Source organism: Abramis brama, assembly GCF_963993115.1.
Source record: "Abramis brama genome assembly, chromosome: 10".
NCBI lineage: Eukaryota > Metazoa > Chordata > Actinopteri > Cypriniformes > Leuciscidae > Abramis > Abramis brama.
Genome location: NC_139972.1, coordinates 18,236,568 through 18,258,223, shown reverse-complemented (window position 1 = coordinate 18,258,223; position 21,656 = coordinate 18,236,568). Strand labels below are relative to the sequence as shown.

Sequence of the window (21,656 nt, the reverse complement as noted above, 5' to 3'; positions counted from 1 at the left end):
TCCTAGATGGGCCATTCATTTTAGTGTTAAACTTTATACTTTTGAGAAACTTAGCATTTAAAGTTTTTAAATCCTCTATTGACACTGCTACAATTTTTTATATCAGTATATCATTTTTTGCAGTATAATAATAATTATAGCACAACCCCAAATCCAGAAAAGTTGGGACATTTTGTAAAACTTTTCTGGAATTGGGGTTGTAATTGTTTTTTATATTAATATTAGTTGTAGAGGTAGCAACAACATAACTTGTCACCACAACTAATATCAACAAAAACAATAATAATGGTCATTGTTATTATTATTATTATTATTATTATTATTGTAGTGACAATAACTATAATTGTCAGTGTTTTTGTGTTTGCTGTTGTTATTTTGTGCATATCAATCTTTTTGGGTGAACCTTAATAACTATAACAAAAACTTTAATACTATTCTTTTGCTGCTTGGCAAGCAGGAAATGCAAATATAATTGCTTTTGCTCTTTTTGTTTAATATGCATTATTAATGAACAGGTTGTCATGCTTGTATTTCTGGAGGAGGTAGCTGTGATCATGCCTATTTCTGTCCTGGCTCTCTTCATTAAATGGACAGCTGCAATACCTGAGAGCACTCTACTTGAGTATTGAACTCATAGTCAGATCTCGAGTCCACTGTGCAGTGTAGCTTATTATGGAAACCACTGTTTTACTGGTAGAAATATTGTCCTCTGTTATAGTGCTGAAGATCCACTGATATGTCCATTAAGTGACCATCCTGCGGTAAGTGTTGTCATTTATTATCACTATAATGGCATATAAATCTCCATTTGCAGATATTCGATCTTCTAGAAAGATCTGTTGGTAATGCCTCTTAGTAGGCTAAACTGCATGTATGACATCTGTCTACATCAAAACTGATAGAGAAATATAAACAAATGAACTATATGAAATAGGTTAGGTACTTTTCTCAATCTTATTTCTTAGAATAACCTTTGGATTACATTTCTACTGTAAAGCTAGACTGATCAAATTAAACTCCTCAGAAAACAAAGCAATTATTTCATAGAATGGCTGCCATATTTGACTTTGTGTTCTGGAAGTAAAAACATAATTCATATTCTCCATGAAATTAATTTTGAACCATCACTTACACGACTTTAAAGACAGACCTACTATGAGCTGTGAGGTTGTTAATCCATGGTATTTTCTTCTGCTTAACCCATCAACTTGCATTATTTCAGTGTTTTTTTTTATTTTTTTTTATTACATTACCCATGATGCTTTACAGAAAATTACACCACTCAGAGTCCAAAAAAACACGCGCCAAAATAACTCTTTAGCTCCGCCCACTTCCACTGATCTTTATGACGCCATCATATAGATCATTAGCTACGTTTACATGGACACAATCGGAATGAAATCAATACCATTGATGAATCCGAACAAGGTGTTTACATGAATGATAAATAAAGTAATCGGGTTGATGTGCGCGTTTATATGTCACAAGTTTCAAATCGGATCTGATGTTTTGACATGCGCACACTGCACGAATATACAGAGTTTCCCGCTTTTCGCGCATAAATATTCTCCTCTATTGGTTCTTTAATTGTTTTAAACAGCAGACGTAATATTAATTCGTCTCTGGTCATAATTTAGAGCATATTAACCGTTTTGCCGTGCTGCTTATTGATCACGCAGTAAAAATGCCCCTCCCCGCGGCCAAAACCAGTCGTCTGTGGATGAGAATCCAAAACAAGGACTGGTGGGACGTTGTCCTGCTTCACTTCACAGACGCGCGAGTGAAATGAGAATTTTAGAATGGGAAACTTATTAATATGACACTTTATTCAACAGGAAGAACAGCTCGTTCCGCGCGTCATACGTCATTACGCTATTTAACGTCATTGCACATGCGCAGTCCTTTCAGTTTCGGTTTTCAATCCGATCAAGTGTTTACATGTTCTCTCGATCGGATTACAAAAGGGATAAACCACCCCTTACAATCCGATCGAAATTTCATTCGGATCGAGCTCAATCGGATCGATTAAGGTGTTTACATGAAGGTTTTTTAGTCCGATTGAGCCGTCAATCCGATTATAAGTGTCCATGTAAACGCAGCTAGTGTTCGATCTCCATACTCTAAACCAGGGATGGGCAACTTCGGTCCTGGAGGGCCACTGTCCTACAGAGTTTAGCTCCAAGTTCCAACCCTAATCAAACACACCTGAACAAGCTAATCAAGGTCCTCAGGATTACTAGAAAATTACAGGCAGGTGATTTTTTCAGGGTTGGAGCTAAACTCTGTACACTGTAAAAAATTTCTAACCCTCCCAAATCAAAAATTTCAAGTGACCAATAACATCTAAATTTTTCAATTGGCCCAATTGAAATTATTGTTGCAATAGTCTGTTAACATTGGCTCAATGAGAAATAATACGTCAGACTAATTGAAAAATTTAGATGTTATCGGTCACTTGAAATTTTTGACTTGGGGATGTAATTTTTTTTACAGTGTAGGACAGTGGCCCTCCAGGACCGAAGCTGCCCATCCCTGCTCTAAACAGTAGCGTTTTTAACCACCACGCAATTGCGTGTGTTGATGACAGCTGCACTGTTCTACCTTATTTATTACATTTAAATTGCTTCCGTGACCAAATTTAGAACTAAAGTCTAAAGTCTTTAGAATTTAATCTAAATTAAATCGGCTCATCATTTAAAGCAATCGTGTCTCTTATTGGATTAAACTGCTCGATTCATGTTTCTTAATGAACGTTTAAGCGTCGAGTTATGGGTGAATAGGCTACCAAGCAAACACAGTATGTTGGCACAACGTACCCAACCTTCTAACAACGTTTTAACAACATGGCCAAAAGGTTGCTATAACTACGTTGTGTGGTGAAGATTGTTACAGCGTTGACACAATGTTGACATTAAACCACCGTTCAGGGCCATTGCTTAAGGTTGTGCATATATATATATATATATATATATATATATATATATATATATATATATATATATATATGTATATATGTATGTGTGTGTGTGTGTGTGTGTGTGTGTATCTATGAAGGTTGTGCCTAGGGTGTCTGGACAACCACTGGACGAGATATGTAGCCTACTCGTCGTCACTGTCATGAAGCGTGAAAATCAGCCTTTTAAATTTAAACCGTCCGTTGGGCTCATTGTGTTGTCTCATTCTTCATCGAGCAAGGATACCTGAGTAGGCTATTGCGTTTAATTTACCTCAGCTACTGTAAATAAGATACGTGATTATTCAAACACAACCAACTTCATTTTCTAATGTGACTAATGTAGCCTCGTTTGCACAGTTTCATTTGATTTAATTTGTCTCGTTCGTTTCTTTGCTCCTCTGGATTCGTTGATGTTTTTTTGTTCATTAAATGTTCTGATCTTTGCTTTTGTTTTAAATGTTTTATTTATTATACTTAAAAGAAATGTGTATATTGGTTTATTTTAATTTTTTTCATGACTTTTGGACCTTCTGTCATTTTTACTCTTCAAAGTGTACACTTCCTGGTGTTGATTATAATTAGGCTAATTTACTGATAGACCCATTAAATAATAATAAGGATAAACAATAAAGTTTAAAGTTTAATATATTTAAAAAGTATATAATTATCAAACATCTGACTAATTAAAAAAATGCTAATGAGGGATGTCTATAGGCCTATAGCATTAAAAAAAAAGTTGTCAGAACGTCGTCTCTCAGTTGCTGAATGTTGCGCAACAATGTTGCTACAGCCCTGTCCGTCTTACAATTCTACGTTGTTACAATATTGACAGTGACGTTGCCATAGCAGAAATGCAACGTGCCGCAGACGTTGCCACAACGTAAATGTGTTTGCTGGGGGCAGGGTTGCCAGGTGCCAGCAAGGTTTTCCAGCCCAAAAACCGCGAGAATGCACAAAAAACCGCCCAATTTTTTTTTTGTGGCTTGTTTTTCGTTTAAACACATTGAAATCACTAACAAGCTTTAAAATTACCCATTTTTCGACTTAGCCTATCAGATTTTAGAAACAATATTCACACTAGAAATATGTTTTTATATATAAAATCAACATTTCTAAATTAGTAGTTTTATATTTCTCCATCTTTTTTAAATTTGATTATGCTGTTCGCAATGTTTCATGGGGTTGTAGTTCTTTCCCTCACTAAAGCCATTAAGTACAGTCTTGTACTGTTTTGCTTCAAATCAGAATGTGTAGTGTTTGTGATTGACCTCGTTGGCTTGGTTCATGGCTTATAACTCTTTAACAACTTAAAAAAAAAAAATCCTTATGAGAAAAATGAATGGAAATAAAAATATTCCCGGAACCAGTGCCACTGAAAAAGGGGCGGGCACTGTTCCACTCCTCCCAATAAAGTAAATTTAAATGAATGCAAGTAAACCTGAAAGTCTATTGAAATCTATTGTTTTCTTATTTTAAATGGTTTACACCAGATAATAGGGGGCCGGAGATACTTTTGAGCAGAGGGATTTCATTTGAAAGTTTTTGTAATGCAGCACATGGTATAGTGCTAGACAGTAATTTCTCTTCTTGAGTCCAGTGATGTGTGAGAATTGCTTGTGTTATCTTGCTCCTCGTTGTTATTCAGTGATAACGAATGCGAGCTCTCCATGCCATAACGTCTCTTGAGACCTGGTCATTTGTTTTGTGTGCATCATTATAGAAATTGCTCTGTACTGCCACAAACATAACAGAGCATAAAGATGGCTATCAACTAAAGTGCGACAACTTCAGATAGATACAAAATAATCCCCCAAAATGTTGGTATAGCACATTCCAGATGAAAAGGAGAGCTGCTGCTGGTGGTAACTAATATATGTGGGGTTTGTGTTCAAATCTGATGCACCATTGGTCAAGAATGGATTGATAAGGTGAGTGAGATTGATGGGAAAAGGTCAGAAATTTTTTTTTTTGTAGGTTTGTATTGAGAGGAGGTTCAGCAGTAGGTGGTAAAAGCTGGAGTGTTTCCTCATGGGAGATGGTTTCAAACAGAGATGGAGTAGGATGTAAATGTAGGATGTGGCAAGTGTTCCCTGTTGGGAATAATTTACAATATGCCAGTTTTTGATAGCATTTAAACCTGAAAGCATAAACCTAGTGAAGATGTCATAATGGGTTGGAGTTGCACAGTTAGGATGAGACGTCGTCTTTGTCAGGAACTTGTTCTTAAACTGCTGAAAAAAAACATCCTTTTATTGCTAAACACTTCAGCAAACAATGAGACTGCTGTGCCTTTCAATTTATGCAGACTGACAGAATGGCCTCTTTGTTTCTTGACCTACTCAGCATGCAGAGCGTTTCTGAGAATCATGCAGGTCATGATGCTCTGTCCTGGGATTGATCTACTCCCATTATGAGCTTCAAAAAACAGGGTTTTTTTTTTCTTCTACAAGGCGAACTCAAATGAAATCAAATGGACCATTAGTGAAAATTTCTATTTTGCATTTTTATTATTATTATTCAAATTTAATATAATTTATTAATTATAATATTTTTAAAAGTTGAATTACGTTTTATTTTTTAAAAATCCTCAAGTTTTTCTTATTTCCAGTTTTAATTTTTTTAAACCCAGATGTTCTCAGATTTTATATATATATATATATATATATATATATATATATATATATATATATATATATAAAATAGTTTTATTTTATATAAAATATTCATGTACTGAAGCTAATAAAGAGAATGTTTTATAGTTTAGACATGTTTATTCTTAATTTTGTTTTACATTCTTAAAATCCTAAAACTTTTTTTTTGTGTGTGTGTGTGTGTGTGTAAGTTTTCAATTTTGAATTGCAGATTTTAAAATGTGGTTTCAAACTTTTGGACTTTGAGTTTAAAACATTTTCAAATATATATATAAAAAAAAAATATTAGATTTATATAACTATATAATAATATTATATTATTATTTATTTATCTATAGTGTAAACTATTCATTTACTGAAGCTAATAATCAGACACACAGGGTTTTATCCTCCACTGCTGGATGAAAGCATTACACTGGCCTGCTCTCTCCATGCTGTCGTTTTGCGTTGCTGTTGCCATGGTTTCCCAGTATCGTGGGTATAGCAACCACCAGGCCTGCCATTTTTAGCCTGTGCTGAGACCAAGCCTGCTGACAATATCTCCCTCTTTAAGCAATGCAGTCCTGCCATTGTATTAGAGCTCTGTACAGACACACCACCCTAAGAGAGATCCATTTCAATCCCTTCCACAATTCATTTCCTGTTTGTCCGAATAGATTGGAAAGTATTTGGCACGACTGGTGGAAACACACAATCAGACCGTTTGTTGTGTAGGTCTGGGACTGTGAATCATGTGCTCTTTGTCTTCCTGTGAGATCAGCATAATAAAGCAGCCATAATCCCAATGATGAAATCTGTAATCCTTAGCTCTGACCTTTGCACTAAGCTTCACTGGGTTCCCATACATTACTACTTTTTCCAGATTAAATCGTCGACATTCTAATTGTAAGATTAGACGCATTTCTTATGTTTGTGTTGATATTCAAACTGGGATCTAATCCCAACAAATATCCTTCCCGACGGTACCGTAACTAGTCCTTTTTGTGTGTAGAAAAGCAAGATGGGCATAAATGTACACTGATCGTGAGCATAAACGTAGCATTTGCATATGCATTTCAGACTGTATGGATTACTGGAGTGCAGGAAACACGTTTATCCTCATTCTCAGATGTTTTTCATCAAGCGTTTGACCTATATATATACATATGTGCTGTCAGTCATGTGACAAAGTGTTTTAACTTAATAGCCATGCAGTCAATAGCCAAAACAAAGTGTTTTGATTCTGTGCGCTATTTAAACATAAGGCACATTTCAGCTCAAAATGCCATTTTGCATTAGTCAGTTTCTTCAGCACTCGTCATCCATGTGATGACTGAAAGCTGGAAAGGTTATAGATTCGGTATGCGTATAATAATTGCAGTAATTGCACTGAAGCCGCTTCCCCGACCACGCATAGGTTAAGTAGGACCAGTGTGTGGGTTTGAATGATGAAATGCAGTTCTCGAGCGAATACAATAGAGGCCTTCAGATGCATACAGCTCATGGTGTGCTGTTCTCACTGGGGTTGATGGATGTTGTTTATGAGGAGAGAGAAGACAGGAGCTGATGACTGAACGATGGATGCTGGTGTACAACTCACTGATGTGTGTTAAATGTGTGGGCTCTGACGAAGCTTCGGCTTCACATCTGTCACGTTCTGTTGCGCATGAGGACTCCACTGCCACGGATGAACAATTCACACATTAGGCATCGCATCGGGCCTTGAATAGAACAATCTAGGTTCCTTCTTGAAGGTCCATTTTTGTGTACTAGACACGGTTTTGGCTACGAAAAAGATGCTGAACATTTCCACTGATATTGCTTAGAACATTTATACAGTTCATTTAACACTATGGCCTGGTTTCACAGACAGGGTTTATATTAAGCCAGGATTAGGCCTTAGTTTAATTAGGACATTTAAGTAGCTTTTATAAATGTGTCTTAGAAAAAAATATTACTGGTGTGCATCTTGAGACAAAACAATGGCACTGACATATTTTAAGATATTAAAATAAAATCTAAAAATAACTAAAAACAGTGTGGGGTAAGTTGTCACATTGAAACTTGCTATTAAACACTCTATTACACTGAAAACAAATTGGTGTAGAAACAATTTTCAATTAGAAATTGCTAGTAAATTTCACAATATAATAAGAAGCGCCAAGTAAGTAAAAAAAAATAATCCAATAATATTTCTTTCATCATTTCTATAGTGTATAGGCTTTATAGCTAAATTAAACCATAAAACAATTAGTCTATGAATGACAACAATTTACACTAGAGCTAACATGCAAAAATATGAAACCATTGTTTGGTTTGTAATGAATTTATGTAATGTAATAAGAATGGTGAAAAATTATATTATAAAATTATTATAACATTTCAAATACGTGACAATTTCAACTTACATTTTATGAAAAATTACCTTCAAAGTCATTTTTTTTATCAGCGAAACAAGTTTTTTTTTTTTTTTTTTTTAAAGACTTTTGCAATTCACTGCTAAGCAACGAAGCCAGTTTGAAAGTGGATCAAGCGGCGCATGCGCACTGAGCATGTCTGTCATGAGTAAGTGGCTGCTTAGTAAGAAAACAAAGACAGGCGTCTCTTATTCTACAGCTGCGGTGGTTTGACGATGGAGCATCTGTACTGCTCATGTGGATGCGAAAGGAAACACAAGGAATCAGCAATCCTTCTCTGTTACTGACATCTTCTGAAGCAGCTCGTTTTGGAGGCGCTGGATTTCTTTACTTCGCGCGCATTTTCTACCGGAATCATTAAGATCCACAGGTCTTTAGATTCACGAGCGTCGCCATGGAACAGCAGCGTCCGCCGCTTCTAGCTTAAGACGTTTACGGATGTTTGTATCTCGGTAAGAAACCTCAAACTTTTTCTTGAGAAACATAAAAACGTTCTTTCCGTCCCGTAAACCTCAGCTCCGAGTTGTTTCATTCACGGCTTGTTATTAAAGTCATAGTGTGTCATCTTTACGGACCTCTCTCTGTGTCAGCGATGTAAACATCTGCTGTAAATAGTGAGTATTTGGGCGCTGTCCGTGGTGCTGAAACCCATATTCTGTCAGTCATATAGATCTATATATATATATATATATATATATATATATATATATATATATATATATATATATATAGGCGTTTAATCTCTTTAAAATTAAGTTTCAGTGTCGGTTTTTCTTTTTTCTCTCTGTACTAACAGGAGGACTCAATCTGAGACACCGCCCTGTTATTACAACTCCCAGCATGGCAACTCACATGAGGCTTGTGTTGCATTTGCTATTGCTGTTCCTATTTGCTGGTAAGTGTTTTGATATTTTAAATGTCTAATTCGAGCGATAAATAATAAGTATTTTGTAACAGACACATTTTTATCATTTAAAAAGTAAAAAGAAAGAAAGAAAATACTAGCGAGATACAGTAATGGTTTAATAGTTTGAGATAATAAAAGTTGTTATCATAGTTTTATATTATTTATAGGAACTGAATTGTATTAAACTGATCATATTAAAAAATAAGCATACTAGGTTTTGTCCTGTTAGCCATTTCTAACATGTGTATACAGAAACATATATAGACCTCTGAAGATAAATTTATTCCCAACGTTTTATTGCATTTGTTTTTTATTTTACAATTTGTATCTCCCATGTAAATGTAAAATACATCAATGTGTGGTTACAGCATGCTATTATATTGCTTTTAGATAAAGACGTTTTTGTCAATCCACTTGATTATTTGTAGGGACACTCTGTTCAATATTTTTTTAATCAGAAATTATTCTCATTAACTCGCTCCCCCCCAGCCTCTTAAATGACTGTATCTCCTAGGATACAGAAACCATTTAAACCAGTTAATTAAACAACAGAGCATTAGTATAGACAGTGTTTGAGATTTGTGAGGTGCTTGAACATTATGAGCCACAAATTTACATATCAAATACAAGTACAATCCCTGCATACAGAGATGGCATTGATTCAGCTGTAAACAGTAACATTAGTGTCAATGACTCAGCCTCTCTTCACAGACTGTGGCAGTCTGGTGTCATCAGAATATTAAGTTCTGAAATAGATTTAGAATTGTATTTCATCTACCACCAAGTTCACATTCTTTGACTAGTGCCGAAGTATGTCACAACTAGTTATTATTATACATCATCTACAGTATGCTTGTGGGCTGGACAACTACATTTGGTGTTTCCATTGGCCCATATGACCCTTCAAACAGAAAAGGCACGATCAGTGTTGACAGCTTGTGCTAGAGGCAAATGAGTTATGTAAGATGGTCTCCATTTCAACAATGGCAGAGAGGTTATGTTCACAGTCGAGTGAACACTCCAGAACAATCTTCACATCATTGAGGCCTCGGCCCGGCCCCTGCTCAATGGGGTGTTCTCTGCGGTCAATACTGAACATGTGTCTGCAGCAATCGGTGCACTTTAAAGTATGTTTTTGTCTGATCGGGAGAAGAATGTGCTGTGAGCTCTTTCTGGAATTAATTTTCTGTATTTCTGGATAATAATCTCTCTCTGTCTCTTTTTTTCATTCTCTGGTGCTCCGTTGAGAGAACTCTGCCTCAGATTTAATTAACCTCCATAAAGTATATGCAGATTGAAGCTACATTTTTGGAAAGGTGTTAACTTTTCACTCCAATGGCCATTAAAGGCATGATTGTATGCCCTACATGTGGTTGAAAGGTAGATAGATAGTTGGACCGATAGATAGATAGATAGATGATAGATAGATAGATAGATAGATAGATAGATAGATAGATAGATAGATAGATAGATAGATAGATTGATTGATTGTTACAAAGCACCTTTACAGTGAGTGATAACAGGAAAATTATGTATTTTGGCTGTTGTTCACCTGAAGTCAGTTCAGTGTTGATTCAGTTCCATTGTAAAGATCATCAATTATTAAATTAGTTCATTTCATCTACAAAGCAGTTCTGCAGAAAACAATGATGTCATCGTCCAGCTCTTTTCACTTCTCATACAGCAGCGTCAATACAGTCAAAACAATAAGATCAATAATATTGTTGAATATTAAATGTCCCCAACTAAGCAAACCAGAAGCAACAGTGGCAAGGAACCCAAACTCCATCAGGTGACAGAATGGAGAGAAAAAACCCTTGGGAGAAACCAGGCTCAGTAGGGGGGCCAGTTCTCCTCTGGCCAATGAACACACACGGTGTGACTATGATTCATGATGATCAGTAGCATTCAAATATTCTTTTGCTTGAAGATCGATTCATCACGCCAGTATGTAGCCCAAGTTGACCACAGGGTCTGTGCGGAGGACCTGTCTGGTTCTTGTGGTCTCTGCTGAGGATCTGTGCTGATGGCTGTCATGTCGACGAGGCCTTTTTTAGGGGATTGTCTAGTACAGTGGTTCTCAACTCCAGTCCTCGGGACCCACTGCTCTGCACATTTTGTATGTCTCTCTTATCTGACACACTCAGTTCAGTTCATGGAGTCTCTCCTAACGAGCTGATGATCTGATTCAGGTGTGGTAAATAAGGGAGACATACAAAATGTGCAGAGCAGTGGGTCCCGAGGACTGGAGTTGAGAACCACTGGTCTAGTAGATACGGGTCGCATAGATAGATAGATAGTAAGATAGATCGTTGGATATGATCTTTCTTTCTTTTCCATCTTTGGATCGATGGCTAGCTAGATAAGACAGACAGACCGACCGATCGACCAACAGATAGAAGTTTGCATGTGTGTATGCAGTAATATTCTCTGTGCTTTCTGCAGTGCAGGAGGTCCGGCTGGTGTGTGTGGATGTGCCATCCAACTCAGAGGCCATTGTAGGGCGTGCTATGAAGTTAACCTGCATCTACTGCATGAAACGAGAGGAGATCTCTGCCGAGACCAAAGTGGAGTGGACCTACATCAGTCCAGATAAAGAACAAATGCTGGTGAGGTCACCTCTTAGCTTTTTTTTATACATGTTGTATTTAATAAATGAATATATATCTGACACATAATCATCTCTCCAATACAGATCTATCTATATGACCGCCAGCCGCTGGAACCAAAGGACGTAGAAGAGCAGTGGAAGGGCCGTCTGACGTGGAACGGCAGCAAGGACCTGCAGGACCTCTCCATTAGTATCAAAAACGTCACTTTAAATGACACTGGCACATACGAATGTAAGGTGTCCCGCTTCTTTGAATTCGATTCATTCAAGCATTCTGCCACCAAGACAACCACAATCGATCTGGAGGTGAAAAAGGAAGGTAAGTGAGCGTACACACCGCTAGACATTTCTCACACTGGAATCACAGTATTGTCTAGCAATAATTGATCTGATTACCTCATCTCTACAGTTTGATTTGGATGGCTGCACTGTAAGCCATTTTCAAACATGCTGTAACTTGAAAATCAGATACTACCGAGCTCAGTACAGAGTCGTTCCTTCAATACGATGTCCTGACATGTTGTTTTTTGTTGTTCTAGTAATGGTGTGCTCTGTTCTTTTTTTTATTGTTATTTAAGCTTACTTATTGGAAGGCAGGAAGTTGTTTTCAGGGCTTTATCTAAGCAACCACTTACCTCTCTATCTGTTGTAAGGGGTAATGTAAAGATTCTGGTTTGTATGCTATTTTCTGGATGCCTGAGATTGCTGAATGCAGAGTACTTCCTCTCACTTCAATCGAATATACTTTACCTAATGTATATTTGTCTATATTTAATCATGCAACCCCAATGCATCATCTCTATCTGTGAGTGTCTCGGTTCGCAGATAGAAATATATAACGTTGTATTTAAGTGATGGGTTTAGAGGATAATTTGAATTGCAACCAGCCTTCCAGAACCACAAACTTACAGTACAACTCTGCTTTTACATTCCATGCCATTTAAGATCTATTCACCGCAGTGCATGAGACATACATAATAAACTTTTTATAATGTGATCACATCCTTTTTTTAACAATCATGCAAGATTAAGTAAATCATTTTGTACAAATTATTTTTTCTCTAAAATGTCACATGCGCTGCACTGTCTATGTATACACAGTGGTTCTCAACTTAAAAAAAAAAAAAAAACATTTTTAAATGCAAAACAGTTTGTGGATACATTATGAATATAATCAGATCAATGTGGGTTGGCTTCTGCTCTGAAAGATGAAGCTGAGAACCTCTGATCACACAGTCACTCTATGTTGATCTTTTTATAGACTTTTTGGTATGCACATGCCTTATGGTATGAAATCTAACTTTTGAGTCTCACTGTCCTCCAAGGGAAAGTTGACATGAAGTATCTGAGCATGTTTGTATTATTGTGTGCTTTTGTGTTTGCAATTGCATGTGAATTATTTACTGTAATGTGTCTTCTAAAGGACATGCAGAAATATGTATCCATCTATTTCTACCTCACTTAAAAATCTGATTTACCAAATAAAATCAATTGCAAATTTCATAAATTATTTAGATGAATTCTTGCCAGCAGTCAGTTCATTTCTGATAACAGACCTACTATGCATGCTGTTGTAGTCTTGTGCTTGTGTTCATATAATAAAAAAACGGATTAAAACACACACACACACACACACACACACACACACACACACACACAAAAAGTGGTTAAAATTGTTACATGAAACCAGTTGCTCACAAATGTATCACCTGGATACAAAGCATGACTGCTCATCTCTGAGGTGACGTATAGTTGCACCTTGTTTTTACTAACCATTATATTTCCTGGTGACCTAAAATAGCTTTGAAAACTATCCTGGTGCATTACAGCATTGATTTGCCCAATCATGCATTCTGCACTTTTGTCCTCATTCCCAGTACACTTGAGAGTGAGACTGAATTCATCACAAACATCCTTATTGGCACAGTATCTGTCTGGCAAGCCTCTTCTGATTGCTCAGTTAATTATACAAAATTCCATCTGATAACATATTTTCATTTTCTTAGCGAGTCAAGACATCGCAGCGCTGTACTCCGAGATCATGATGTATGTGCTCCTGGTGTTTCTCACATTCTGGTTGTTGGTGGAGATGGTCTACTGCTATAGGAAGATCTCCAGATCTGACGAACAGGCACAGGACTCTGCGTGAGTATTTCATTTTCATGTGAACTTAACACTATAACCTAAGAAACAAGTTCCCAAATTCCCAATTATTCACGGTTCGGTTTTATCACGGTTTTAGGGTCACCGTTTCTGTACGGTTCGGTATGTGCTATGTTCAGGGGAAAAATAGTCCTGTCAAATGAAAATAAGAACAAATAATCAAACTACAAGCAACAGCACAAATAAATACAATAGAGCAAAGATACAAATAAAATAAACATAGTTTTTCAGGTATCTAACAGTAGTTTTCAGGTACAGAAATTGAATAAAGTTACCAAATGTAAAACAACATTGCATATAATCTTCACTGTATAAATTAAATAAAGATTAATCATTATTTAAGTTACAAAATCTATTCAGTCAAGAGCAGTGATTGTTTCCTTGACTTTTGTTGTTTGATTGACATTAAAAACACAGACAGCAGGAATATTAGGCTGCTGTCACTTTAAGAAATAATGCACGGATCCAAACTGATACACGTGCGTAATTTTCCCCCGACTGTTTACGTTCAAATAACTGCTAGGATACTCGCCAATAAGGGCATGTTGACAACATTTTTGTGTGAATTTGTCTGTTCAAGCGCAAGACTACATTTTTTCACGCGTGCGTGAGTTCTCTTTCGCATCCTCTTGCGTTTGAATTTTTTAATTTGCAAGGCTTAAATGAGTTTAATTTACAGAAAGCCAACGTGTGCTGTTTAGGTCTCATCTGCGCTCGCAAACTATTAACACCCGGGTTATGACGGCATAAATGACATCATATTAGAGCATACAGCACTGGTATTAAACAAAGTTTAAGGAAAGCCAGAATACGTATCCATCGACAGAAACATACATTAGCTTAACTCTGTCTGTCTGTTTTACGCGTTGTTATTTTCAACAAAACATTTTATAGATGCGTATGCGTAGTAAGATTTGAGATGAACCGTGGTGCAATTTTTTACAGAGTACCGTTACACCCCATACAGTATATATATATATATACATATATATTAATAATTTTATAATTAAGATATAATATAAATATATTAAATATATCAATAAACATAACATTCAGCCACAATCAGGCTGGGTTTACACTGGCACAAAAAATCCGATCTTTTACTCACATCTGACACAGATCAGAATTTGTTGCACACGTGTAAACACAAAAATCCGCATGAGATCCGAGATTTTCCACTTCCGATCTGAGCCAATTCCAAATGTGGTTTTAAATCAGATACATATCCGATATCTGGACATCTGACCCACGTCTAAACACGAATATCCGATTCCCCATTGAATTCCAAGGCACCACAAGGCGAGGACGACCACGTTCACAAAGATTGCTTTTTAATGTTGTATTATGAGGCAGACGTGCCTGTAAGCGCTCGCTCACAGCTTTTTATTGAGGTGGGAACTTTATATTTATCTTTGTAAAGAAAAGAAATTGCCCAAACACAGAAACATTCAGAAGCTGAATCTCAACCTCTGCCCGTGACTTTTATAAACAAAACAGCTTCACTACTGAAAGCTACATTATATTTCTAAGTGATAACTTCGCTATAATTAAACCAACAAGCTTCACTTTTAGGTTACTCACTCGTGCACGCTCTCTCTCTCTCTCTATCTCTCTGGTTAATTCATTCGAATTGATTAAAAAAAATATATTACAGGGCTACTTTATTTCACTTCAGAATTCTAGATCTGAGCTGTAGATAAACGAAAATTATTTCCGGACTATAGCTGTTCCATCTGATTTTGCGCTGCAAAAAATGAATGAGTCATGACACCTGTTATCTTGTTTATGCTGCCAAATAATCATGACCACCCGACATGAATTATATAAATCATTTTAATAGCACGGCCATTCAAAACAAGGGTCTAGCATGTGCATAGTAAAACAATCACCCAAAATCATTTTGGGCAGGAATTAATGTAAACACAGATATCGGATTCCAGTACTGTCTAAAGTGAATGTAAATCCCCAAAATCGGATATGGTCAAAAGATCGGATTTGTGCATTAAGACTTGCAGTGTAAATGCAGCCTATGTCTCTTCTTCTGAGAAAAGGGTCCATTTAAGTCCATCAAAATGTTACTTCCAGTCTCTATAGTTTACTTTATCATTTAATCCACTCCAAGCATAATGGAAACGTAGGCGTAAGTACGGCCTGTTCGACAGCTGAATAATACATGTTCTTACTCAGACATGACATTCATCATTATAGACTAACTTGAAAGTTCAATCATTAGTGATGAATTCAATGCTGTATTCTGGAGATTATTGAGTTGTTTGGATACTTGATGGACTACCATAACACACAAACACAGGCATATGGGTAATGTGTGCATAAATGCTTTTAAAAGGGCGCATTAGTGCGACCTAATTCCATCAGTCATGTAGAGCAGATGGGAAAAAGTAGTGGCACATCAGGCGTACTTGTTGTAATCAGATTCCAAACTGATACTCATTGATCTCTGACTGTCATTTGATGTCTTCCTGCTCTTTCTTTACCATAAGTTTACTTTGTTGTCAGTCATTTCTTGTTGATTTGTTTGTCAGTCATATGAATATGTGATTTATTTTTCTGTCCTCACTCTGCCAGCAGAAGAAAACATGGAGATCCCCAAACATCAGCATCATTGAATATTAAATCAGAGTCATTGAGTATTATAGGAGTAGTTTAGCCAAAAAATTATATTAGTGAATAATGACGTACATTTGGACTTAAATTATGACTTTTATTATATTTGTAAGGGTCTATTTGTATTTTTTGGAGCAGCTGGTCACTATGAACTGTTGTTATATGGCACACTGAAAAAAATGTGCTTCATTTGGTAGCATCTACATTACATTAAATTATTTTATTGAAGACAAAATATTATATTGTATTTAGTGCTGTCAAATCGATTAATTGCATCTAACATAAAAGTTTGCGTTAATAATATATATGTGTGCGTGTGTGTGTGTGTGTGTGTGTGTGTGTATATATATATATATATATATATATATATATATATATATATATATATATATATATATATATATATATATATATGAACAAACACATATATTATACAAACACAAACTTTTATGTTAGATGCGGTTAATCAATTTGACAGCACTAAATATATTATATTATAATATATTATTTTTTATTATTTAACATCAGTGACCTAAATTTCCCTAGATTACACTAGATTTCCCTTACACATTTAAGGGTTAGATTAGGTTGAAATTGCTCCTAAAAAATACATGTTAACACTGTTAACATGTTACTGTGCAAGAGCTGCATAATGATTTTTCATTTCTCAAAAATGTTTAGTTTTGAGTTCCATGGGGGAAAAACACCATACAGGTTTGGAGCAACATGATGATGAGTAAAGAAAAAAAAAGTTGTAATTTTTATTTTTGGGTGAAATATCCCTTTAATGTGGTGATGGTAATTGTCCTGACTGCTGCTTTGCTGAAGGGACCTAAGGTGGTGCAGAAGTGCACCCTCAACTCTTAGTTTTTGCCTTTTTCTTTTGTACCCATGTGTCTACAGGACAGACTACTTAGCAATTCCCTCTGAAAATAAAGAAAACCCGGGCCCTGCTGTAACGGAATAAAAGTCTTACACCATTACGGTATTTTTGAATTTACCTCTCAATTAGAAACGTCATCAGTAATTCCCCACTCATCCCGAGTAGCTGACTAGAACCCCTCCACCATCACAGTCTGTTTCTCTCTTTCCTTGTCCACATCCTCTCTTTACATCACTGGATCTTCATTCCCATCCACTCAAGCTCATGTCACTCCTCTGTTCACTGCCATATCTGTCCAGCAATTACTAACCTCAGCTGATCTCTCAACATAATTCAATGAGATGTAAAGTACAGCAGTGGTCAAGGAATGCTGAGGTCAAGGATTGTTCTTTGTGTAAACTCCTTGATCGATGATTTTAGAATGCATAGATAGTTGTGAAATGACATGGATCCTTTTATTTTAATTTGCACTGTTTTTTTATTTAGTTAATTTCTTCTAAGCAGCTTCCTGCAATGTCTTCTGATATGTGTTACCAGAGTGATTTTTAATTTGAGGACGACTTTTTGTTGTCGATGGGGGTTATGTAACATCCTATGGAAGACGGTAAGGAATGACAGTATGGAATGTTATAGAAACATGATTTGATTAGTATGGAAATGTAGATGTTTATTCATGTGGAACACAACTGCAAATTTGTATTACTACAGTATTATTATACTACAGTGTATATATATACAGTGCAATGCATAAGTGAATACACCCATGCTAAAGTTGACTAAAAAGAGGAATAAAAAATCATATTTTGGAAATTGAACTTAATGCCTTAATTAAAAAAATTAGGAAAAATCCAACCTTTAAGGACACCAATTTTCTTTGTGAATGAATAATGTATCGTAAATAAATAAATGTTCTTCCTTAAAATACATGGTGCATAAGTGAGTACACCCCTATGTTAAATTCCCATAGAGGCAGGCAGATTTTTATTTTTAAGTATTTTTTTATATTTTTTTTTAGGATACTATGCATCCTGATAAAGTTCCCTTGGCCTTTGGAATTAAAATAGCCCCACATCATCACACAGCCTTCACCATACCTAGAGATTGGCATGATTTTATTTCAGTTAGCCTAAAAGCTAGTTTGATTTGCATTGAGAGATGATCTTATGGAAAGTACCCCATGCCAATCTCTAGGTATGGTGAAGGCTATGTGATGATGTGGGGCTATTTTAATTCCAAAGGCCAAGGGAACTTTATCAGGATGCATAGTATCCTAAAAAATAAATAAAAAAAATACTTAAAAATAAAAATCTGCCTGCCTCTATGGGAATTTAACATAGGGGTGTACTCACTTATGCACCATGTATTTTAAGGAAGAACATTTATTTATTTACGATACATTATTCATTCACAAAGAAAATTGGTGTCCTTAAAGGTTGGATTTTTCCTAATTTTTTTAATTAAGGCATTAAGTTCAATTTCCAAAATATGATTTTTTATTCCTCTTTTTAGTCAACTTTAGCATGGGTGTATTCACTTATGCATTGCACTGTATATATATATATATATATATATATATATATATATATAGTACCAGTCAAAAGTTTGGAAACACTACTATTTTTAATGCTTTTGCAAGAAGTCTCTTATGCTCATCAAGCCTGCAGTTAAAAACAAAAAAAAACACAAAAAAAACAGTAATATTATGAAATATTATTACAATTTAAAATAATGGTTCTCTTTTTTAATATACTTTAAAATGTAATTTATTTTTGTGATGCAAAGCTGAATTTTCATCAGCAAGTACTCCAGTCTTTGGTGTCTTATGATCCTTCAGAAATCATTCTAATATGATAATTTGATACTCAGTTATTATCAATGATGGAAACAGTTGTGCTGTTTAATATATTTTTTTGGAATACTTTTTTCAGGATTCATTGATGAGTAAAACGTTAACAGCATTTATTCATAAAAACAGCATTTATTCAAAATAAAAACATTTCTAACAAATCGTATAAATCGTTACCATCACCTTTTATCAATTTAACGCATTCTTGTTGAATTAAAGTACTAATTTCTTAAAAAAAAAATAGTTATTGTTCCCAAACTTTTGAACGGTAGTGTATATTGTTACAAAAGATTTCTATTCTAAATAAATACAGTTCTTTTTAACTTTTTATTCATCAAATAATCCTGAAAAAAGTATCTCAGGTTATAAAAAAATATTAAGCAGCACAACTGTTTCCAACATTGATCATAAATCAGCATATTAGAATGATTTCTGAAGGATCATAAGACACCAAAGACTGGAGTACTTGCTGATGAAAATTCAGCTTTGCATCACAAAAATAAATTACATTTTAAAGTATATTAAAAAAGAGAACCATTATTTTAAATTGTAATAATATTTCATAATATTACTGTTTTTTTGTTTTTTTTGTTTTTAACTGCAGGCTTGATGAGCATAAGAGACTTCTTTCAAAAGCATTAAAAATAGTAGTGTTTCCAAACTTTTGACTGGTACTGTATATATATATATATATATATATATATATATATATATATATATATATATATACTTATATAGTAGTAATAAAAATTGTGTTCTATAATTATCATCATGATCATGACATGGAACACAACTGCAATTTATATTGTGTTACAAATATACACTATAACCAAATCTGGACATTGCTTTCTGTTTCAGGTACTGACCAGTCTTACTAGAAACCGGTTTAAAATGGAGAACAGGCACTGATATCGTTCTGACACTCTGAAAGCTGCTTTGAGAAACCAGGAGACCTGCCAAATCAAATCCCTCTCGTCTTGATAATGTGATGTGTGGAACAAACTCTTAACTGGTCCATTATCTCCCACTGTCTCAGTGGAAGTCAGCAGTAACTCGCATCTAATCTCAGACTGATGAAGATCTGTATGTGTCTGTGTCTGTCCTCAACTTTTGCCTTAGTAGAGACACAAATACAGCAGCCCAGAGCTGAAGAGCTATCATACTGCCTATACACGCACTTTTTTTAAACAAATGTCAATCATTATCGTCAGAATGCCCATGTGAGCCTTTCCCTCTTTGGTATACGCTGCTCTTGCTCTTTTGATAGAAATATATGAAGATAAGTCTGGATTCCACTTAGACTTGGTTTTTATTGTAGTGTTTTCTATTCAAAGAATCTCATTATAGTATTTTGTTTTTTTATAGTGTTTTATTTAAGAAAATAACTTTAGAGTCACTCAGATTTGCCACTTTGCAATCAATAATAAAACTGTGGCAGGTAAACGACTGTAATGAAGGATACACTGTGTACAGCAGTGAATGCTCTTTGTGTGACTGAACACATGCTGTCATCTGCATTTACATTGGTTATTGCAGACATTCTTGCAGCACTAAAGCAAGTTTACGGGATTAAGATTTAACAATCAATGCGTCATTGCATTATCCCACTGGATGCTTTGTCAACAATGGCAGTTTGTACTGAAGCCACATTGCAACCTTTTGCTATTGTTCAGTGGTGTTAAGCAGCAGTGATGGAATATACAGTATATAACGTACCTTAAACATTTGCTTTATAATTCCACAAACTCATTCCAGATTGACTGTTGACAGATAGCTGGAAGTAGTAACAAAATCTATTCAGCTGTTAAAATAACACTATGTGTTTGTATTTCCTTTTTTCCACTGTTGCTGTTATGAATATATAGATTTGTATGGTAAATGTATTTTTTATTTTTATTTCCAGTGGTGCAGGCTTGACTCACTGTTAACTTTGCCTTTTGCATTGTTTTATATAGGTCATTTACCACCGCACAAACACTGCACTTGGTCTACCCTGCTATAATGGAGCATCACTTGTCAAAGCTTGTCATGTATATTAAACCAGGCAATGCATTTAAAAACAAATGTCTGACTGCTTATTATTTAGAGACATTTCTCCCCCAGCCTTAACACATGGCATCTGGGTTCTAAAATATTTTAAATTAAAACTCTAAAAAAAAAGCATGCAAGATTTTCAAAACCATAGATAATCACACTTCTCAGACTATGTCAAATTGACTTTTTTTAGGATAATGCATTACTTGAAAATTGAGAACTTTGTCTTATAGTACTGATCATGTTTAAAGTATTTGCGTAGCCGGGCTATATAATTACACATACACAGTGAACAAATATTCTACAGTTACATAATATACATAGAATATGTAATGACGTTATTGAACAAATAGGGCGTGTTTTATTGTCAACAATTGGTCTTTGTCTCCCTCTGTAGTTCATGAAGTGCAACTGCAGTTGACTCAAGTGGAAGTTTTTCATAGTTATTCATTTTGTAATTAAAATGTAATGCAGTTCAATTCAGTGTGCTGCATGAGTATGCTTGGGTCAGTCTTCAATTGGAGTAGCAAACTTGAGGCAGAATTTATTATTAAAAGTATTATTATGTTTTATTTACATTTTTT

General features: G+C 35.2%; 1 protein-coding gene across 7 annotated transcripts; it reads left to right on the top strand.

Moving 5' to 3' along the window:
- The first annotated feature begins 586 nt into the window (after positions 1-586).
- scn3b (sodium channel, voltage-gated, type III, beta) lies at positions 587-21,102 on the top strand. 7 transcript variants are annotated; one of them, XM_084125825.1, is made up of 7 exons: positions 587-761; positions 8,800-8,898; positions 11,356-11,519; positions 11,606-11,840; positions 13,528-13,666; positions 17,213-17,294; positions 19,897-21,102. In XM_084125825.1, exons 2-6 carry the CDS (start codon positions 8,844-8,846, stop codon positions 17,274-17,276), a joined length of 657 nt encoding a protein of 218 aa, XP_083981951.1. In that variant the 5' UTR covers positions 587-761; positions 8,800-8,843; the 3' UTR covers positions 17,277-17,294; positions 19,897-21,102. The 7 variants fall into 7 exon arrangements, with proteins under 7 accessions (XP_083981951.1, XP_083981954.1, XP_083981949.1 ...); XM_084125823.1 differs by lacking the exon at positions 587-761 and adding an exon at positions 8,124-8,617; XM_084125824.1 differs by lacking the exon at positions 587-761 and adding an exon at positions 8,190-8,455.
- The last annotated feature ends 554 nt before the right edge of the window (positions 21,103-21,656 follow it).

Excerpts from the sequence above, each read along its gene's own strand:
- scn3b (XM_084125825.1), top strand. The coding sequence starts at position 8,844 with ATGGCAACTCACATGAGGCTTGTGTTGCATTTGCTATTGCTGTTCCTA. Across the intron at positions 8,899-11,355 it reads ATTGCTGTTCCTATTTGCTG|TGCAGGAGGTCCGGCTGGTG; the intron begins GTAAGTGTTTTG and ends TGCTTTCTGCAG. Across the intron at positions 11,841-13,527 it reads TCTGGAGGTGAAAAAGGAAG|CGAGTCAAGACATCGCAGCG; the intron begins GTAAGTGAGCGT and ends TCATTTTCTTAG.